Below are 18,666 nucleotides of genomic sequence, written 5' to 3' on the forward strand. Positions count from 1 at the left end.
GGAACTATTGATTTGATGACTAATTGATGAGTGGGTGGCCAACTCTTGACTTGGTGACAATCCTTATCTTCTCTTGTCTGCCAAAAACATGCTTTAGTTAAGGAGTTATTGATACTTCAATTGCAAAATGATGATATAAAACCTTAATGAAAATGCACTTTTAAGTACTAATCAATTAAGCAACTAATGACTATTGTAAAGGACAAAAATGTGCAAGAACATTGGCTTATGAAATGACTATAAGACATCATGTGCAATAATATAAGAAAAGAAAATCTACAAAGAAGATGGTTTTTTTTACAAATAAATATTTTAAAGAGATAGCAAAGATACTTTTATATTTAATTATGAAAACAAACTAGATGAAACAACTAATGACTATAGTAAAGGATAAAAAAGTGTAAGAACATTGGTTTATGGAACGAGTATAAGACATCATGCGCAAGTAACTAATAAGTCTACTAAAATTCAAATGGCAATCCATACAATATGATATAATTTGTCTATTTAAGAATCCTTGTTATTTTTCTAGTGTTAAAAAGGCATATTTTATTGACTTTATTGGATTTGAGGATTTTAGCTTAAAAGTAAGTTATTTTCATTCTAATTTTATTAATTATGTGAAGTTTAATGCAAAAAGGTTTAAAACAAGCTATTTTAAACAAAAAATGATCATACTATTATATTTTTCTTCTTTTTTGGTATAAAGAGTTTAATTTAAGATGGTGAACAAGAGGATAGCTTTTTCTTAAATAAGAGATCCTAATGGAGGGTGCGTATCAAGTAATTTTGGACTTAAATATTCTTATAATAATATTTATTTAATTTTAATGTTTCCTAAAACTTGTTACCTATTTTATTATAAAAGTGTTTCTTTAGAAAATTAGTAATAGCTTAAGAATTTTATTTTATTTTTATTTTATTTTTCTATTTCAATATTATTATAGTTTTATAGTTTTCTATTTAAAAAAGTTTTAATAGCCTATTAATGAAGAGGAAGATTGATGAATAAAAAATGAGTTTTTTTTAAACCTTGTTATGTTTTATTTTTCTCAATATAAAAGAACTTCATATCCTTTCATTACACTTTACATCAAAAACTAAACTGTAATTATTAACCATATAATGAATTTGATACTCTTAATATGTTTTTGTTAACATATTATCCTGAATAAATTCAATGTAATAATGTTTTTTTTTTCTTGAAAACTAAGTATCAAATAGACTACCCAATAACCAATCTATTGGCTCAAAGGTTGTGAACTCTAATTTTAAGGGACTAAAATACTAGTTTCATTCATTTAAGATTATTATACTTAAAATTATCTAATTTTGTATCTAGCATATTTGAAAAAAATTATTAAAATGATCATCTATGTTAAACAAGAATATAAAAGTCATCTGAAACTAGTTATAAATGAAAACCTTGAGAAAAATCAAGTATTGGTCTAAAAAAAAATACCTTAGGACTTAATAAATATTAGAATTACAAAGAGAGCGAGCCCATAACTAGCAGAGGAGATATCAGGATAAGAAAAATACTTTATGCACATATCTAATAAGATATGCAATGATTACTTCCACAAAAAGGATAATAACTAGTTTTTTGAAGTACTTTCATTCTTATGTTTTTAGAAAAAAGAAAAACAAACAAAAAAATATTTTAATTATCACTACATCTTTCTTAAAAATTTTCTTTCTTAAAAGCATACATGTTATGTCACCATGCTTATTTGGTTTGATTTACACTTTAGATTGGCATAATTTTTTTAGATATTTTTTTTGTTGAAATATCGTGTATGTAAGAGTGGTAATGTATTAACAACACTTGTGTTAATGTTATACTAAAGGATTTATAGGCTTTTTTCTTGTGGTAGGAGTAGGAAAGCATAAGCTGATTTAATTATCACATATTATGCTTGGGGACTAGATTTGGAAATGGTTGAATTAGGATAATTTTTTTGGTTTGATCTCTCTACTCATACACTCTTTATTTTATTATTTGTATACTTATCTTACAAGTTCATTATGTTTATGCATTACTCACCTAATACTCGTTTTCATTAATGTTATTTTTCTTTATAAGTTTTTTGTTTTGTTTTATCAAGGTTTATTCATCCTTTATAAAGCTACGAGCCTAACTCTTGGTCCTATATTTGGTATAAGAGCTTTGGGCTCTTGAATAAGACTTAAGTATCTTAAATAAAAGATTATGACCAATAAGTTTAAGGCATTTTGGTTTAATGGCTCTAATTATATTTATTAGAGTTATAGGACGAGATTTTATTTGCTTTCACATGATCTTAACATCTAAGATGCTGAAAATAGCTTTAAGATTCTCAATAAGACCATGAAAGATATGAATACTAGGGAAACCTATTAAAAAACTTCATGATTTCAAAAAGAAAAAAGTTATTTTTAACATTAAGGATTTTAATTTTTTTATATGTGATATTAAATTTTATTGGGGTCTTCACTCTCATAATGATTCATAGTATATGGAGAACTTTAAAGATATCTTATAAAATAAAACAACTCAAGTCAAAGAATCCAAAACCAACACTATTGTATGTGGTTTTAATATGTTTATATAGAAGTATTATGAAAGGAATAAAGAGATGAGTATGGATTTTATGACCATTGTGAATGGTTTATAAAATCATTAAGAAATCCAAGATTTTTAGTAAAATTTTAAAATCTCCATATAGACTTTGAGATCTTAATATATAAATTATTGATAAGTGAAATAATTTATAAGATGAGCTTTTTGGATCTCTCATTACTCATTAGCTCAATGTAGATAAAAAAAAACAGTTGACATAAAGAAAAAAGATATTGCACTCTAAACTAAATATCATAATAATAATGAATAAGAAGTTGCTCCTATTATTAGGAAGTTCAAAAGTATGCTAAATAAAGAAATTTCTTAGAAGACAAACATATATAAAGTGATTTCCTCAACAATAAGATATCAAAAACCCAAAACATGAAGTAATTGAAAGTTGTTCGGAATAATTTTATCTAAACAAAAACGATGATGAATCTAAATTTAAGAAATGAGTCAATCTTTGTATAATGATGAAATATGACAATATTAACACCTTAGAAGAACAATATCTTATAACAAAAGGCTATTGAGCTAGATAATCTTAATAATGAACATCTCATGAATATTTTATAATACTTTTAAATAGGTGTACAATAAATTAAAAAACATTTATAAAAAGAATTCAGCTCTAAAAAAATTTGATCTTAATTTCAAATTAACTTGAGGATTTCAAGATATTGAGCTAGATAATCTTAATAATGAACATCTCATGAATATTTTATAATACTTTTAAATAGGTGTACAATAAGTTAAAAAACATTTATAAAAAGAATTCAGCTCTAAAAAAATTTGATCTTAATTTCAAATTAATTTGAGAATTTAATAGAAAAGGATACATTGTTTGAAAGTTGTGGGCTTTTGGAAAAAGAAAAAAAAAGTTTTTGTTGATATCTTCACTTTTTATTCTGACATTTCAAAATATAAAATTTTAGTTCTTAAAATAAAAAACATTTAAGATTGGACTTCAACTTTAACAAGTTTATACAAGGTAGAGATATTTTATTATGCTTTCAAGGAAACAAATTTTTGTTTTAAAAAAAAATGGTTTGGGTTATAAATCATAAAAAAAAATTCTATAAAAACCTCTTCATATATTCATCTCATATTTCTAGTTCTTTTATTACTTTTAACAATCATGAAAAAAAAAGTTATTTGTCTCGATCTTAAAAGATGAAGAAAAATGAAATTTCAATTAAAACACCAATTCTTATAGACCTAAACATTTATGGTATCTAAAATAATTTGAATATTTTTTTTATATAAAAGAAAAGTTTTAAGTTTATTATTTTCTCTCAAAACAGTAAATAATGTTTTATATTAGATGGTTATAGTAAAGTTAAAGTGCATAACATGTGTAATATTGATGACTTCTCATTTGACTTGCTTTGCTTATTAATGGTTTAAACTATAACTTGCTTTGTGTTAGATGATAAAAATAATAAAGTTATGTTTGAAACTATGCTTTTATTATTATTATTATTATGGTGAATAAAGAAGATAACATAATTTTTTTATTAAAAAAATATTAAATTACATATATATTATTGATATCATGATATATCTAATTAAGATCTCAAGTATTTTGATGTTATATTAGAAATTCCTTAGACATTGTATAGGAAGTTTGAATGTGTAAACATGCATTTGATCTCATAACTTGCTAAAATGATCTTGTTAATAGACTTCTAAACAACAAAGGGCATGATTTCATTAATAAAAACTCTTTAATGTATTATTCAGACTTGTTTTTATTTAGATGGTAAAAACTTTTAGTCTTAATGATTGGTTATGTTTTTATTATAGTTGATTATTATACTAGATATTATTAGATATTATCTTACATATAAGGATGAGAAAATCAAAATTTTCTTATTTTTTTAGAAACATGTTCAAATAAAAGTGTTATACAATTTAAAATTTTTTAAATGATCATGATGTAGAGTTTAACCACTTTATTTTTAAAATACTTGTCAAAGAAAATGATTTCAAACATAATTTTCCAACTCTTATAAGTTATTTGAAACAAATTCTCTATTATAATTGAATTCAATTAAAGTATTTAATTCAAATTCAATTGATAAAGTAAGTATTTTTTTTAATTTTTCTATCTTAAAGTAAGAAAAGTTGTCAATCCAAAATATATGTAGTACTTAGTTCAAAACAAATTTCTTTTTGACATAAACAAAATGTTTAAGTTTTACTAATATTTTTTCTAGTAGGAAAAGTTTTTAAAACTATATGGTAATTGATTTGATATGACTTGGTTGACTTGATAGGTTCAAAGACAACCTATATGACCAGTAAAAATATAATTTGACTCAAAATAAAAATTCAAGATGAGAATTTTTATATGTAAATATTGAAAGGACAATATATTTGATTGATTTGGATTAGTCCGACTAACCAACTAATCCTCAAATTGAGTCATAAGATCATGATAATCATAAAAAAAAAATCAAAATAAATTATGAAGCTCAATTTCTAATAAACTTAATGTTGAATAACAACAGTGAGAAAAAATTAATTGAAAAAAAAATAAAAAAATAATTCAAGTCAACCCAAGTTAGCATGCTAAACTCATATATTGTGTTATGAGATTAGCATAACCCAATAAAAAACAACTTAAAAGAAATTATAAAATACAATTCTCAATCAACCTAGTGTTAAAAGATAAAATTGAAAAAAAAAAATTAAACAAAAACAAAATTTTTTTGAGTTAACTCATGTTAATTAACCACAAAAACAAAAATTTTTTGAGTTAACTCATGTTAATTAACCAAACTCGTGACTAAAGTATGATATGAGAATAACTTCATAGAAAATAAATCAAAATAAATCATGAAGCCTAATTATTAATCAAACCAATGTTAAAGGATAAGATTAAGGATAAAAATTCAATTAGAAAAAAAAACTTATGATCTAAGTTATGAGACTAAGATAACTTCATGACTGTGAAGTTAGAAAACATTACAAAGTTTAATCCCCAATAAACTTAATGTTAAATGATGTGATTGAAATTGAAAAATCTATTAGAAAACATAAAAAATAACTTAAGTTAACTCAGTTAACTCATCAAACTCATGATTTCAATAATGAGATAGAGATAATCTCATATAAAGAAAATCAAAATAAATCATGAAGCTTAATTCTCAATCAACTCAATTTTAAATAATAAATTTTAAAAAAAAATATCAATTAAAAAAACTCAACTAAATTGAGTTATCGTATTAAATCCATAGTCTAGATCATAAGATTGAAATAACCTCATAAAAAAATAAATTAAAAATATATATGAAACTCAATCCCTAAAAAAACCATAATATTAAAGGATTTAATTAAAATTAAAAGCAAAAATAATAAAAAAAATATTATTCATGTGAATAATATTTTATAAGAAGATATACAGTACCATTCTCTTTTGATTTTTTTTTTTAATGTAAAAGTTGGTTATCTTACGCAATTAGATTTGGATACGACTTGATGCTACTAAAGCCCTTTTTTGTTTTAGAATTTGGAGAGTTGCCTTATCCTTTAAATAATACATGGGTTTGGCTTTTTCATGGGTGTCCGATTATTAAAAAAATATTATTATCATGTCCTTGCATTTCTAATCTAATAAAATAATTAGTTGATCCCTTTATTTAAAGAAATCTAATATTAAATCCTATATATATATATATATTTGTTGTACCTAGGTTCTTGAGATGGTTTTTTATTATAGTTAAATTGTTTTTTATGTGCTTTATTTGTAATAAAAACTTTATAAAATTAAAAGTGTATTTAAAAGGTAATTTAGAATTTTTTTTAAATAAATTGTAAACTTTAATTAAGAGACTAAATTATTTATTTTTTAAAATAAAAAGATTAACTTTTAAAATCATAAAAATACAAGAATTAAATTATAATTTATTCTTTAAAAATAGTGATGTTAGGTGTTACAATTAAGTAGTGTTTAATATTATAGCAGTTATTGTATTTTAAAAAATATTTTATTTAAAAATATATTAAAATAATATATATTTTTTTTTAAAAAAATATTTTTAATATTAATACATCAAATTTTATTAAAACTACCCAATACATTTTATGGTGAAAATTCAAAATTATTTTTTTAGTTTTTCGTTTTAAAATAAAATCTCTAAAATTAGATGCAATTTAGGAACCTAGATTGGGTGTGGAGTTCCTCGATAAAACAACACTAAGGGGGATGTTTTAAATATACAAAATAGTATCTTTGAAAATTCCAAGAAAGATATCTAAATATTTAAAATATTGCTTGAATATCATAATTAGAAGAATGAAAAAAATTGGTTAAATTTTGGGAGTTTTTTTCTTCTAAAAAATAATCTTCTAAAAAATATCTTTTTATTTTTGTTAACTTTGCTAAAATGGATTATAGTAAAATTAATTCATACTCTAAAATGTGTGAGGAAAATACTATAATATTTTTTACATATGTTGTTTTTTCATTTTCCACATGTTGTTTTTTATTTTTTAAAAAAATTATTTTCATCTTTTTTATTTTATTTTTTGTGTCATTTTTAATTTTTTGTGTTATTTTTTTTTACTATTAAACTTATTAAGAATTTAACTTTATAGTTTTTTTCTTTGAAATATTATCGATTGGTACAATTTTTCCATATATATTTTTTATTTTGCTACGGTGTTTTTTTACATATTTTTTTTCTAAAATTATTTTTGTCAAATTTATTATTTTTAATATTGAGATAGTTAAAAATATATTTTTATAGTTTTTTTTAAAAAAAACTTTATTGATTGTTATAATGTTTCCTCGGTTTTTATTTTTTTTTATGTTTTTTTTAAAAAAATTATTAATTTTATTTTTGTAATATTAAACTAATTGAGAATTACAATTGTAGATTTTTTCACAAAATATTGTGGATTGCTATAATGTTTTTCTACATGGGTCTTTTTTTCATGATTTTTTTATATAATTTTTTTAAAAAATTATCTTTGTTGATTCAATTTTTTTTAATATTAATCTGGTTAAGAATTTAGCTTTGTAATCTTTTCTTTTAAAACACTATGGATTACTACAATCATTTACTACATGATTTTTTATGATTTTTTAAATTATCTTTGTTAATTTTCTTTTTTATAATATTGAATTGGTTAAAAATTATAACTATATTTCCTTACAAGACACTATAAATTGTTACAGTATTTTTTATATGGTTTTTTCTTTTATGTTTTTATGTGTTTTTATAGTTTTTTTTGAAAACATTATAATCAAATAATTTTTTACCATATATATATTTTTTTATAAATTCACAACAATATATAAATATACCATAAACAACGCACTGGCAAGCATTGTGACTATAGCATAATAACATCGAATCAAACTGAAGACATTCAGGCTAGAGATAAGTATTGTGACTATAGCATTTTTAATGGCAAAAGAATGTTAAAATATTTGATACAGTTTTTTTAATAGTGTGAAAATGATTTTTTTATATGCATTTCAATAATAAAAAACCTACATTAACCATGCGTTTGTACTTTAATATATTTAATATTAATTGTTTTAGCTTTTTAAAGAAAAACATTGAGAAACTTGTGGAGATGAAAGAAAAAAAAATGTAAATAGTCTATTTTAATGCTTTTGGCTTTTATATATATATATATATATATATATATATATAGGAATAACTTTTTTATATAAAAAAATTATTTTAGCTATCCTTTAAAGCGGAATAACTTTTTTATATAAAAAAAATTATTTTAGCTATCCTTTAAAGCTGCATAATCAGGAAAAATTATTTTAATTTTAGCTTTTTATTTATTTATTTTATTGAAAATGCCCTCACACTTGTCTATTTGAGTGTGTGGTAAAGATTTTTTTAAAATATTTTTTTATTTAAAAATATATTACAATAATATTTTTTTAATTTTTTAAAATTTATTTTTAACATCAACAGATAAAAATAATAAAAAAATAAAAAAATTATATGAAAACTAAAAAAATTAAAAATTTTGAAAAAACAATTCAATCAAAATGCCAAACGGGTGGTGAAAATAGCACGCGCGACCGCCATTTTACGGAGAACCAACAAAAAACGATGCCGGACTTTGACTCTTATCTTATATTAACGGTCATATATGACATCCAAGCAAGAAACACAGCAACGGTCCAAACCCCGTCGTAGTCTTTCACGTACCAAGAAATTTGCATAACCACCAAAAATACAGGAGAAACAATCTTAAAAGCAGGATAATAAAAATTTAAAGGATAGCCAAGCAACAAATCCTGAAAACGGGCTTTCGTTGTAACTGTGTGATGAATTGTTTTACAATTTCGTCCTTACAAGATGATATATTGACATTGATTTACATGCAGCTATTTGTTTTTCTCTCCCATTAGCAAAGCTTGAGAATATTCTATTATTAAATTAAACAATGATTCTATGAACTAGAATTTGAAGTTATAGTTCAAAAATACCATTAACACAAAAAACAACCTCTTCAATTTCTTTGTCAATGAGGAGTAAAAAAGTTTAATTTGATCTTTATAATTTTAATTCTATGAACTAGAATTTGAAGTTATAGTTAAAAAATACAAATAACACAAAAAACAAACCTCTTCAATTTCTTTGTCAATGAGGCGTAGAAAAGTTTAATTTGATCTTTATAATTTTAATTTATATATTATTTGATCCTATTTATTTAAAAATCTATGTTGCAATCCTAAACTTTACCTTTGTTATATCTTAGTTTCCGAGTAATGTGAGGTGAGAGAGAAATGTTTGGCTGGCCATGGAAAAGACATATCTTGTTGTTAATGGATTTTTTTAAGATGAAAGTTTAATAAATATAATATTTTTGTTTAAATATGTTAAAAAAAAGTGGACTGGGATTGTGGAGTTTTCTTAATTTAGTTTGATTTTCAATTTTTATACTAATTAGATTTTTTTATTAAAAATCTGTATATTGAATTTTTTACGATGTTTTTAATATATTATTATGTTAAAAAAATTAAAATTTAGATTTTTAAAGTGGAAAACTCAAATTTTAATTTTTTTAATTATTATAAAATGAGTTTAGCCAAAGAATACATTGTTTATTATGTTAAAAAACATTTGAGCAAAATATTACAAAACCAAGAGCACTTGGTTGTTTAAAAAAATTAATGAAAATCATATGGAAATTTTATGTCACAACAACAGCAATTTTAATTGGCATGAGAATCAAACAAGCAAACACTTGTTGTTTAACGAATTTGTTAGGATAGACAATGTGGAAATAAAATATTCATATCCGTTCTCACTATTCCAAATTCAATATTACTATATAAAAAAAAAATCCAAAATGCAGAAGAAGAAGGAAATTAATTTATAATGGGGATGTCTGGGAGCGTAAAAAATTAAAAAAATAGTTGAAGTCAAAATAAAGAAACAAATTTTTTTGTGATGTCCCAATCGCAGCCAGACACACAAGCAGGTATATTAGCCAAATATAATAACGTGATACACAGCGACACATCCTTATCAAATCCATATCTACTCCCAGTCTTATGCATATCCAAAAGGCTACCGCTCATTTATCCATAAATAAATAAAAGATACAATCTTGATTTTGCCCCTACATCTTGTAATAAAAGGTCAATTTCCTCTGTGGGCTACATTTTTGGTTGTTGTTGAGAAAATGACAATCAATTGATAATGAAATTGTTTTTTCTTTTAAGTTTTTAAAATAAATTAAAGGGCATTTCAAAGTATAATACTCGTTTTAAATATATAAAACATTAATATTTTCTTAAAATATTTTTAACACTAGTATATTAAAAAAACCGAAAATATATAAAACATTATTTTTTAATTAAAGAATTAATATTTATCCATTTTTTATTTAAACCGCAATTTAAAAAAATAATATAACTATACTATAATAGTTGGTGTAAGGTACACGTATTAATTGGAAGTCAACATTGCACATGATAAATTGAAAATACGCTAGATGTTGATGGCTTAAATTCACATCTTATCATCATTAAGAACTCGAACCCCTCCAATCTAAGTAAAAAATATCTAGAGAAGGCCGTCCAAAGAGATGTTCTTGCTTAGATATTAAACACCTGCCACCAAATTTTATTAATATAAAAATATAAAAGTTGGTATTTCTACATAAAAGTTTATTAAAATTAGATATACTTAGAGATAAAAGTAAGATGGCAAAAAACACAAATAAAAAATTTAAAAAGTAACTTGTATTTATTTTTGTGTATAAAAAGTATTTTAAAAAGTTTTAGAATTTTTTACTTTGAATTATATTTTTTTATAATTTTAAATTATTTTAATGTGTGGGTATCAAAAATATATTTTAATAATAATAAAATATTATTTTAAATAATTTTTTTTAAAAAAATAATAGTTATTATAATTTTAAATACTAATAAATAAAATAATCAAAGTTAATTTCCTCCCTCACGAGATCCATGAAATTGATGACAACACGATGCCATTATTGGAATTATTTGGTCAATATTCCCTCAAATAAATAAAAAAGGAAAAGGAAAAAGGAAAGAGAAAAGGCTTTTCACTTTGCTTTCACAAACTTTCACGAGAAGAGTATCATCTCTTTCTCTAACAGATTCAGATCCATTCCACTAACATTTAGAGACTATTATCCTGCCAAGAGTTGTTAGTAAGTAACCTCCCCCCCCCCTCTCTCTCTCATCTCCAAATTTTATTTATTTAAACAGATAATTTTCTATCAATCATTTTATCTCCTTGAATTAGATCTTGGGTGATCATGGTAATGTGCTTCATTTTAAGATTTTTGTTGACTTTCTTAATGTTTTGTTATTAATTTTCTTGTAATTTGTTTTAATAGTAGAAGTAGATTAATTAATTAATGGTGGCGTGTTTTGATCATTTCTTGTAAGCAAATTGGTTTTAATTCCTTAACCTGCAAGTGATATAAGAACAGGTACGGTCTGTCTCTTCAATCTTTCTTCTCGTGTCCCCCTTATGGTCTAAAGCGGTGGAGATAGAAGTTACGTGGAAGGTACTTTCTTCTACAGCCGCCGCCTGTTGTGTATGTGAAGTCATTGTTTTTGGCTATTACTTGCTTCTATAGCTAAAGAAGCAAAATTTGGGAACTTCTTGGTTATTTCTTTCATTACCGAGTCCACCTTTTCTTCTTTTCTTTAATTGAATTCAGGAAATATTAAAGGGTTTTGTGTTTCAGTTTTTTCTTTGGGTTTATATTTGTGTTTCTGAATTGGGTTTTGAATAAAGAATTCAAGTCAGAGAGTTGGGTTTCTTTTGGTTCATTTTTGGTGCTTGGTTATTAATAGTTTGTGGAGAAGAGAAGTGGTTTTTTCTTAATTATTGGGGTTTATTGTAGATAAATTAAGTTGATGGGGGGCAAAAGTTCAAGGCAAGCCAATTGGAGTTCGAATCCATCTTCATGGGATGCCTATCAACAACCATCATATAGTCAAGAAAGTTATAATCATTCACCACCACCACCACCACAGCAACCTTATGCATCACAACAATCATTTGGGTCGCAGCAGCATTATTCTTCCTCTCAAGACTATGGGGGTGGCGGCGACAGAAGAAGGCTCGAGAGGAAGTATTCAAGGATTGCAGATGATTACAAATCATTACACCAGGTAATTTAATTTTCTGTGGTTTTTATGTGGATTTCGGTTTTCTGTCAGATAAGCAGCATTAAGAAGGATTTGGTGGGCAAGCTTGTTTTGGAAATGAAGTTTTGTGTTTTTGTATCTCCTTGCTAGGTTCTTAATATCATTTAGATTCGATGTCTGTTTATCTTCATCAGATGTAACTGTGCCATTCTTGGATGATTTACTATGCTTTAAACAACAGTTTTGGTGGCAGTGGTGGTTTCTCTTTTTAAAAACGTCATCCATTTCCATTTTCTACTATGGTCGTGCATTTTCCATGAAATGGGCTCTGGTCTTTTTGCCAGTTTCAGAGATTTTGAAGTAAAATGAATTCTTATTTTCCTTGCAGGTGACTGAGGCTCTTGCACGTGCTGGTCTTGAATCTTCCAATCTCATTGTTGGTATTGATTTCACAAAGAGCAATGAGTGGACAGGTTAAACTTTATCATTTTTGCCTAAAATGTATGTTGCCTGACCTATTGCAGAACAGGCTATTAAATTTGATTTGATAATAGGTGCCAGGTCATATAACAGACGATGCTTGCATCATATTGGTGATGGTTTGAATCCATATGAACAAGCAATATCCATTATTGGGAAAACGCTGGCTGCCTTTGATGAGGATAACTTGATTCCCTGTTTTGGATTTGGGGATGGTATGTATTGATAAATTACTTGGTTATGAGAATTCAATAGATCAAAGATTGCCTAGTGCATTCACTTGATGCAACTGCCAATAACAAACACTTTTCTCTGGCAGCATCAACACATGATCAGGACGTCTTCAGTTTCTATCCAGATGAGAGGTTTTGCAATGGATTTGAGGAAGTCTTGAGTCGGTATAGGGAAATCGTGCCCAATCTACGACTTGCAGGTTTAAATCTTGTTTTTTGATACTGGTGCTTCTCATCTCATAGTGTTCATTGAAGTCTAGAATTGGATTTTATAGTTTATGCTTATCATTTTGTTGCAGGACCTACATCATTTGCACCAATCATTGAAATGGCAATGACCATTGTTGAGCAGAGTGCTGGCCAGTACCATGTACTATTGATAATTGCAGATGGACAGGTATGCTATCTTTTCTACAGTTGTAATCTCAATTTAGAGACAAATAAGGGGCAGAAATGCCATGCTTTTGTTACCAAAATGAGTGGAATGAGAGATGGAAAATTGTACTATCTATGCAAGAAATTATAGAATGCTGACAACCTCTTGTCATTGTACCGGTGATCATTTCTCCCATGTGAATGGTGGTTTGGTCACTGATGGCCAGAAAAGTTTTCATTCAAACCAGGTGTTGTTCCCAAGGCTTTACTGATTTATTGTTGATGGTTGTCTCAGGTTACTAGAAGTGTTGATACGGAGCATGGACAGCTAAGTCCACAGGAACAGAAGACTGTCGAAGCCATTGTACGAGCAAGGTAAAGTCAGGGTAACCTTTTTTCTTCTGGAGTTCCTTTTTTTTCCTGGTTGTTTCCTAAACATAGACCTGCTTTCTTACAGCAAACTTCCCTTATCTATTATATTAGTTGGGGTGGGAGATGGGCCCTGGGATATGATGAGGGAGTTTGATGATAACATTCCTGCTCGAGACTTTGATAATTTCCAGGTAAGTGTTTGGGGTGTTATTTGATTTCCATCTTAATTACTCTTTTGTTTTTAGAAACGGTGGTTTTTGATATATGCTTCTTCAATGGCTGCTTCTCTCCAGTTTGTGAATTTCACAGAAATAATGTCAAAGAATGTGGACACGTCAAGAAAGGAGACAGAATTTGCGCTTTCTGCTCTGATGGAAATTCCTTCTCAGTACAAGGCAACTATAGAGCTTAATATATTGGGGTAATGCACGCTACCCGCTCTGGCTAGTTTCAAAGTTTTTTTTTTATATATTATTATTTTGATCTATTTTTTATTTGAAGTGATGCATCTGTTTTCTTGTCATTCTAATTGTTATGCCATCTTTTATTGGGCAGTCAGAGCAAGGGAATTGTTTCTGAGAGAGTTGCCCTGCCTCCACCTTTGTATGGTGCAGCATCTTTCAGCAGCTCTAAGCCTTCTCGTCCTGCCAGTTTTAAGCCGAGTGTTCCTTCTTATCAAAGAGACAGCCAACCTTTCAGCTCAGCTCCACCTGCTACGTGTTCAACTTATGATAATCAGGTAAGTTGCTTTTAATGTTAGGAATGCTTTTGGATCAATGACATGATGCTTTCTTTAGGGTTTTGTTCACTAGATAAAACTGTTGCATTTAGAACCAGTCAATTGTATTTGATTTGGATTTTAGGTTTCACTGAAGTATGTTGTATTTCATACTGTTCTATGTGCTTTTGTGCCATCCCCATTTGGTGCCACACAAGACCGTCTCTGTTAAGAACAGCATTATTATCTAGGATTGAACTGCATTTGGAAGCCTTGTCTTCTCCAAGTTACATCTTGCCTTTTCCATGTATTTTTCAGCAAAGTCAGGCTACTTTATCAGCTGATTTGACTGCAAAACTAACTTTGTTGTTATTGTACAGCTTTGCCCTATTTGCCTCAGTAATTCAAAGGACATGGCCTTTGGTTGTGGGCATCAGGTAGATATATACTCTTTTGATTTTTTCTCATTTCGTATATGTTTGGAGTTCTGTTGACAGAAAGAAATTGATGCATAATTTTTCTTTTATCCATCAGACATGTTGCGACTGTGGAGAAACACTTCAGTTATGTCCAATCTGTCGAAGTTCGATCGAAACAAGAATAAAGCTCTTTTAAGTAGCATTCTGCCTTAACACGGCTCATTCGTTGTTGTTATTTTTTTGTTTTGTTTTTGATTCGTTATTTAAATCTTGCAAATGTTTGGCCAGTTGGTCTCAGATTCAGATGTATGTCCGTTTGTACATTCTCCCAATTCTCATGCGTGCAATTTTAGTTTTTGTAAGGATATCAATCAGAGAGTAGGTCTAGTCCTGCTGGGTGGGTATCTTTGAAGTACGGTCCCCATTTTTCATGTGATTGTTCAGTTTCTCCATCACTGCTGAATCATATTGGATTTTCAATGTAGTCTTCTAATTTCTGTGAGATTGCTTCTTTGCTTTTTTTATTAAAATCCGAAGGCTGGCCCAAAAGCACTCCTACTGTAAATAAACCGGCGTCGTACTTGTAATGGTGAATGGCAGTGAGGTTGAACCTGAGCCAAGATTTCCAAATGGGAAAACAAGCACTTGAGGCTTTTTTTAGTCAATGGAAAACTTGACGCCGAGAGTGGTGACAAATCATATACACGAACACAGCAATAATCCTAAGGTAGATGTATGAGCTGTGAAGTAGGGAACTTGGGCACGTACGTTATGGACAAAAAAGGCCAGCCATAATGCATGGCACCACTCTGTTTCCCAGCAGCTTCTGCTTTTGCATTTAATGTATTCAACTGCTTCTCGAAACCAACAGGTGATTCAAAACTCGCTATAAGTGCATCGAAAAATAACTTGCCTTCTAACTTCATGATTCACAAACTTGACCTTCTTTTGAGATGGTCAAGTGCCCAAAGTTTCCTTACCACAAACTGAAGCATGAAGGTTTCTGTGATGAATATGAAGAAAGGCAGGGATTCAATACTGTCAAATCAAGAAGTTGGCACGGGTTCAGGAGGGTGCGTATAAGAAACAGGTTTAGGCTCAAAGATCCAAGCCTGGGGAGATTATTGAGGAGGAGAGTTAAGCTGGTCTCTGCCGTTAGGCTTTCATGTGCCAAGGTGATGAAGAGATTGAAGGAAGGTCAGGCTCATTTTGGTGATCTTTTTGCTGGGAACTATCTGTTCATTCAGGTCAATCCCACTCCATTGAAGTCCTTCGAGACATCTTATCATAAAAACAATGCCCTTGACCTTAACAGCTTTCCTCCGGGCCACAGCTCTCTTCCAAGAATTGCTCATTGAATCCGGTTCCTAGCTTCTATGATCCATTGTAAGGTTGCTTTTAGGTCCTCTGCTTGATGTAATTTTATTCAGTAAAAAACATGTTATCTGAGTTTATTTTCTCATTTGATGGATCCCTTTTACTTGCAATCTCACTCTTTATTGATAGGAATATATTTAGATCAGCTTTCTCATCAAAATCTTTTTGAGCAAAGTTTAAGCAAATCACTGGATACATTTATGAGAAAAAATAATTAGATTTTTGCAGCCGACTCTGGGATGTTATCCTAGTTGCAGGCATGAATAGCAACTGATGTCTAATTCTACGGAGGTTCAAGGGATATTCATCTCTAGATCTTTAGCGTTTTGCATTAGCCTGCGCCGTATGATGACGACGACGCTGATAATTGAATTAATTATAACTTATTCTATATAATTTATCATAATTAATTAATTTATTAATTAATCCCCGATAACTATATATTTAGTTCTTATATTATTAAATTCAACGATAACTTGTTATTCTTTTCTCCTCGCATGACGTGCTCTGTCACCAACATGGCCTTGCACTCTATCCTTTATTACCATTACCTGATTTTGCTCTATAACCAACCACCATGTCTAACAAATTAATTATAAATATAACCAACCACCATCCCATATCCAATTAATTATAAATTTAATATGCTATAAAATAACTTCACTTTAATTATTTCAGAGAGATAGTAAAATATATATTTGACTTCATGTGCTATTAAATAACTTCACTTTAATTATTTTCTGGGAGATAGTGAAATATATATTTGACTTCATTCTAGTGTTTTTTATTTTTTTATTTTTTTATTAAAATAAAATTATATCTTATCAATAAATTGACTGCAAAGAATATATATGAGTGCTTCGATATCACTAAAATATAATATGTTTGGATTAAGAATTTCTTTATCCTCTTTTTATGGTCAAAAAGGGTCTTTATTCACATTAAGTGATCAAACAACTATAGGTGTATTTAAAAGATGAGCATTGTCTATGTAAAAATGCTTCAGGATCTTTTTTGTATATGTTGATTGATGGATAAATATTTCATTTAAAAAATGTTCAATATCTAAACCAATACAAAATTTTATCTTTTCAAGATCATTCATCTCAAATTTATCTTTCAAATATGTTGTAGTTTTTATGAGCTTTTCAGGAATACCAATATTTAAATCATCAACATATACTGCAATAATATCAAATTTGAATATCATTTTCTTAATAAAAATGCATGGACAAATCTCATTATTCTCAAATTATTTTTTTAGAAGGTGTTCATTAAGATGATTATATCACATTCAATTAGATTGTTTCAGTCCATATAAAGATTTTTGTAGTTTAATATAATAAACACTCCTAGGTTTATCATAAAAGGTTTCAAGCATTTTGAATCATTCAGGAATTTTCATATGAATATCTTTATAAAATAATATATATATATATATATATATATATATATGTTGTAACTATATGTATTAAACCTATAGAGACAACTAAACCAATAAATTTTTTGAAAGTGATTGCATCCATAACTAAAGAACAAGTTTTCTTATAATCAATACTAAGTCTCTTTAAGAAACCTTTTGCTACAAGTCATGCCTTGTACCAAACAATTTCAAAAAATTGCTTGCATTTTGTTTTGTAATGAAAATCCACTAATATCAAACATGCATAACACCTTTAATCATATGAATTGCATGTTCAAATACCTCTTATTTTGCAAGTAAGTTTAACTCTGTTTGGATTGTTTCTTTTTAAATTGGCCAATCATTTTTATGTTGACATTCTTCGACAATTTATGGTTTTATTTTATCATCACTTCCAGTGATGTCAAAAGCAACCTTAAATGCTGATACATCATTTATGACAATTTTATTTTGATCCAAAATCTCTACTATGTGAACATAGTTTATGGAAATCTCATTATTTTTAGGTACTTGAATTTCTTTAGGAGGATCAATATTATGAGATGATTTTGACACAATATTTATTGTCTGTTTTATGAATGAAGAATCTTTAGAAGTACCATCATCTATTTGTTGTAATTTTTGTTTTCTAGTATTTTTGTCTTTAGGATCAACAAGTCTTCCTCACTTCAAACATGATATAGATTCTTTTGCTATTCTTTTGCCTTTTTTTTTCCCCTCCCTTCAAGGATTTTAATCATAGATGGAACATTTATAGCTAGAATGTAAGATTTAAATGCCTTTTCATTGTTGGTGAAGACATCTGGTAATTGATTTGTAATATTTTATACATAAATTATCTTTTGAACTTTAAGTTCACATTGATTTGTTTTTAGATCAGAATGAGATAGTTTCAGGTTATTCCATGTAATTTCTTGTCGTGCTTTAAGGACTAACTTTTCTTTGCTTAATGATGGGAAAATATTCTCATCAAAATGATAGTCTTAAAATGTGTCTTAAAAACATCACTAGTCAAAAGTTCAAGGAATCTAATAACAATGAAGAA

The 18,666-nt window shown here is 27.3% G+C and overlaps 2 protein-coding genes across 6 annotated transcripts; both read left to right on the top strand.

Annotated features, from left to right (window-relative positions):
* Positions 1-11,126: 11,126 nt before the first annotated feature.
* RGLG2 (RING domain ligase2) lies at positions 11,127-15,323 on the top strand. Of its 5 annotated transcripts, none has more exons than XM_011007259.1 (13): positions 11,127-11,272; positions 11,544-11,635; positions 11,978-12,248; positions 12,613-12,697; positions 12,779-12,919; positions 13,024-13,137; positions 13,237-13,334; positions 13,608-13,687; positions 13,770-13,875; positions 13,978-14,105; positions 14,240-14,423; positions 14,783-14,839; positions 14,937-15,323. In XM_011007259.1, the coding sequence occupies exons 3-13, from the start codon at positions 11,991-11,993 to the stop codon at positions 15,015-15,017; spliced, it is 1,332 nt and encodes a 443-aa protein (XP_011005561.1). In that variant the 5' UTR covers positions 11,127-11,272; positions 11,544-11,635; positions 11,978-11,990; the 3' UTR covers positions 15,018-15,323. The 5 variants fall into 5 exon arrangements, with proteins under 5 accessions (XP_011005561.1, XP_011005562.1, XP_011005560.1 ...); XM_011007260.1 differs by having other exon boundaries at positions 11,558-11,665; XM_011007258.1 differs by having other exon boundaries at positions 11,558-11,635.
* Positions 15,324-15,774: 451 nt separating this feature from the next.
* On the top strand, positions 15,775-16,179 carry LOC105111806 (uncharacterized). The gene has a single exon (XM_011007264.1). The coding sequence runs from the start codon at positions 15,775-15,777 to the stop codon at positions 16,177-16,179; it is 405 nt and encodes a 134-aa protein (XP_011005566.1).
* Positions 16,180-18,666: the final 2,487 nt, after the last annotated feature.

This window comes from Populus euphratica, unplaced genomic scaffold, assembly GCF_000495115.2.
Source record: "Populus euphratica unplaced genomic scaffold, PopEup_1.0 scaffold310.1, whole genome shotgun sequence".
Taxonomy (NCBI): domain Eukaryota; kingdom Viridiplantae; phylum Streptophyta; class Magnoliopsida; order Malpighiales; family Salicaceae; genus Populus; species Populus euphratica.

Excerpts from the sequence above, each read along its gene's own strand:
- RGLG2 (XM_011007259.1), top strand. The coding sequence starts at position 11,991 with ATGGGGGGCAAAAGTTCAAGGCAAGCCAATTGGAGTTCGAATCCATCT. Across the intron at positions 13,138-13,236 it reads GCCCAATCTACGACTTGCAG|GACCTACATCATTTGCACCA; the intron begins GTTTAAATCTTG and ends ATTTTGTTGCAG. Across the intron at positions 13,688-13,769 it reads GAAGCCATTGTACGAGCAAG|CAAACTTCCCTTATCTATTA; the intron begins GTAAAGTCAGGG and ends GCTTTCTTACAG.
- LOC105111806 (XM_011007264.1), top strand. The coding sequence starts at position 15,775 with ATGGTCAAGTGCCCAAAGTTTCCTTACCACAAACTGAAGCATGAAGGT.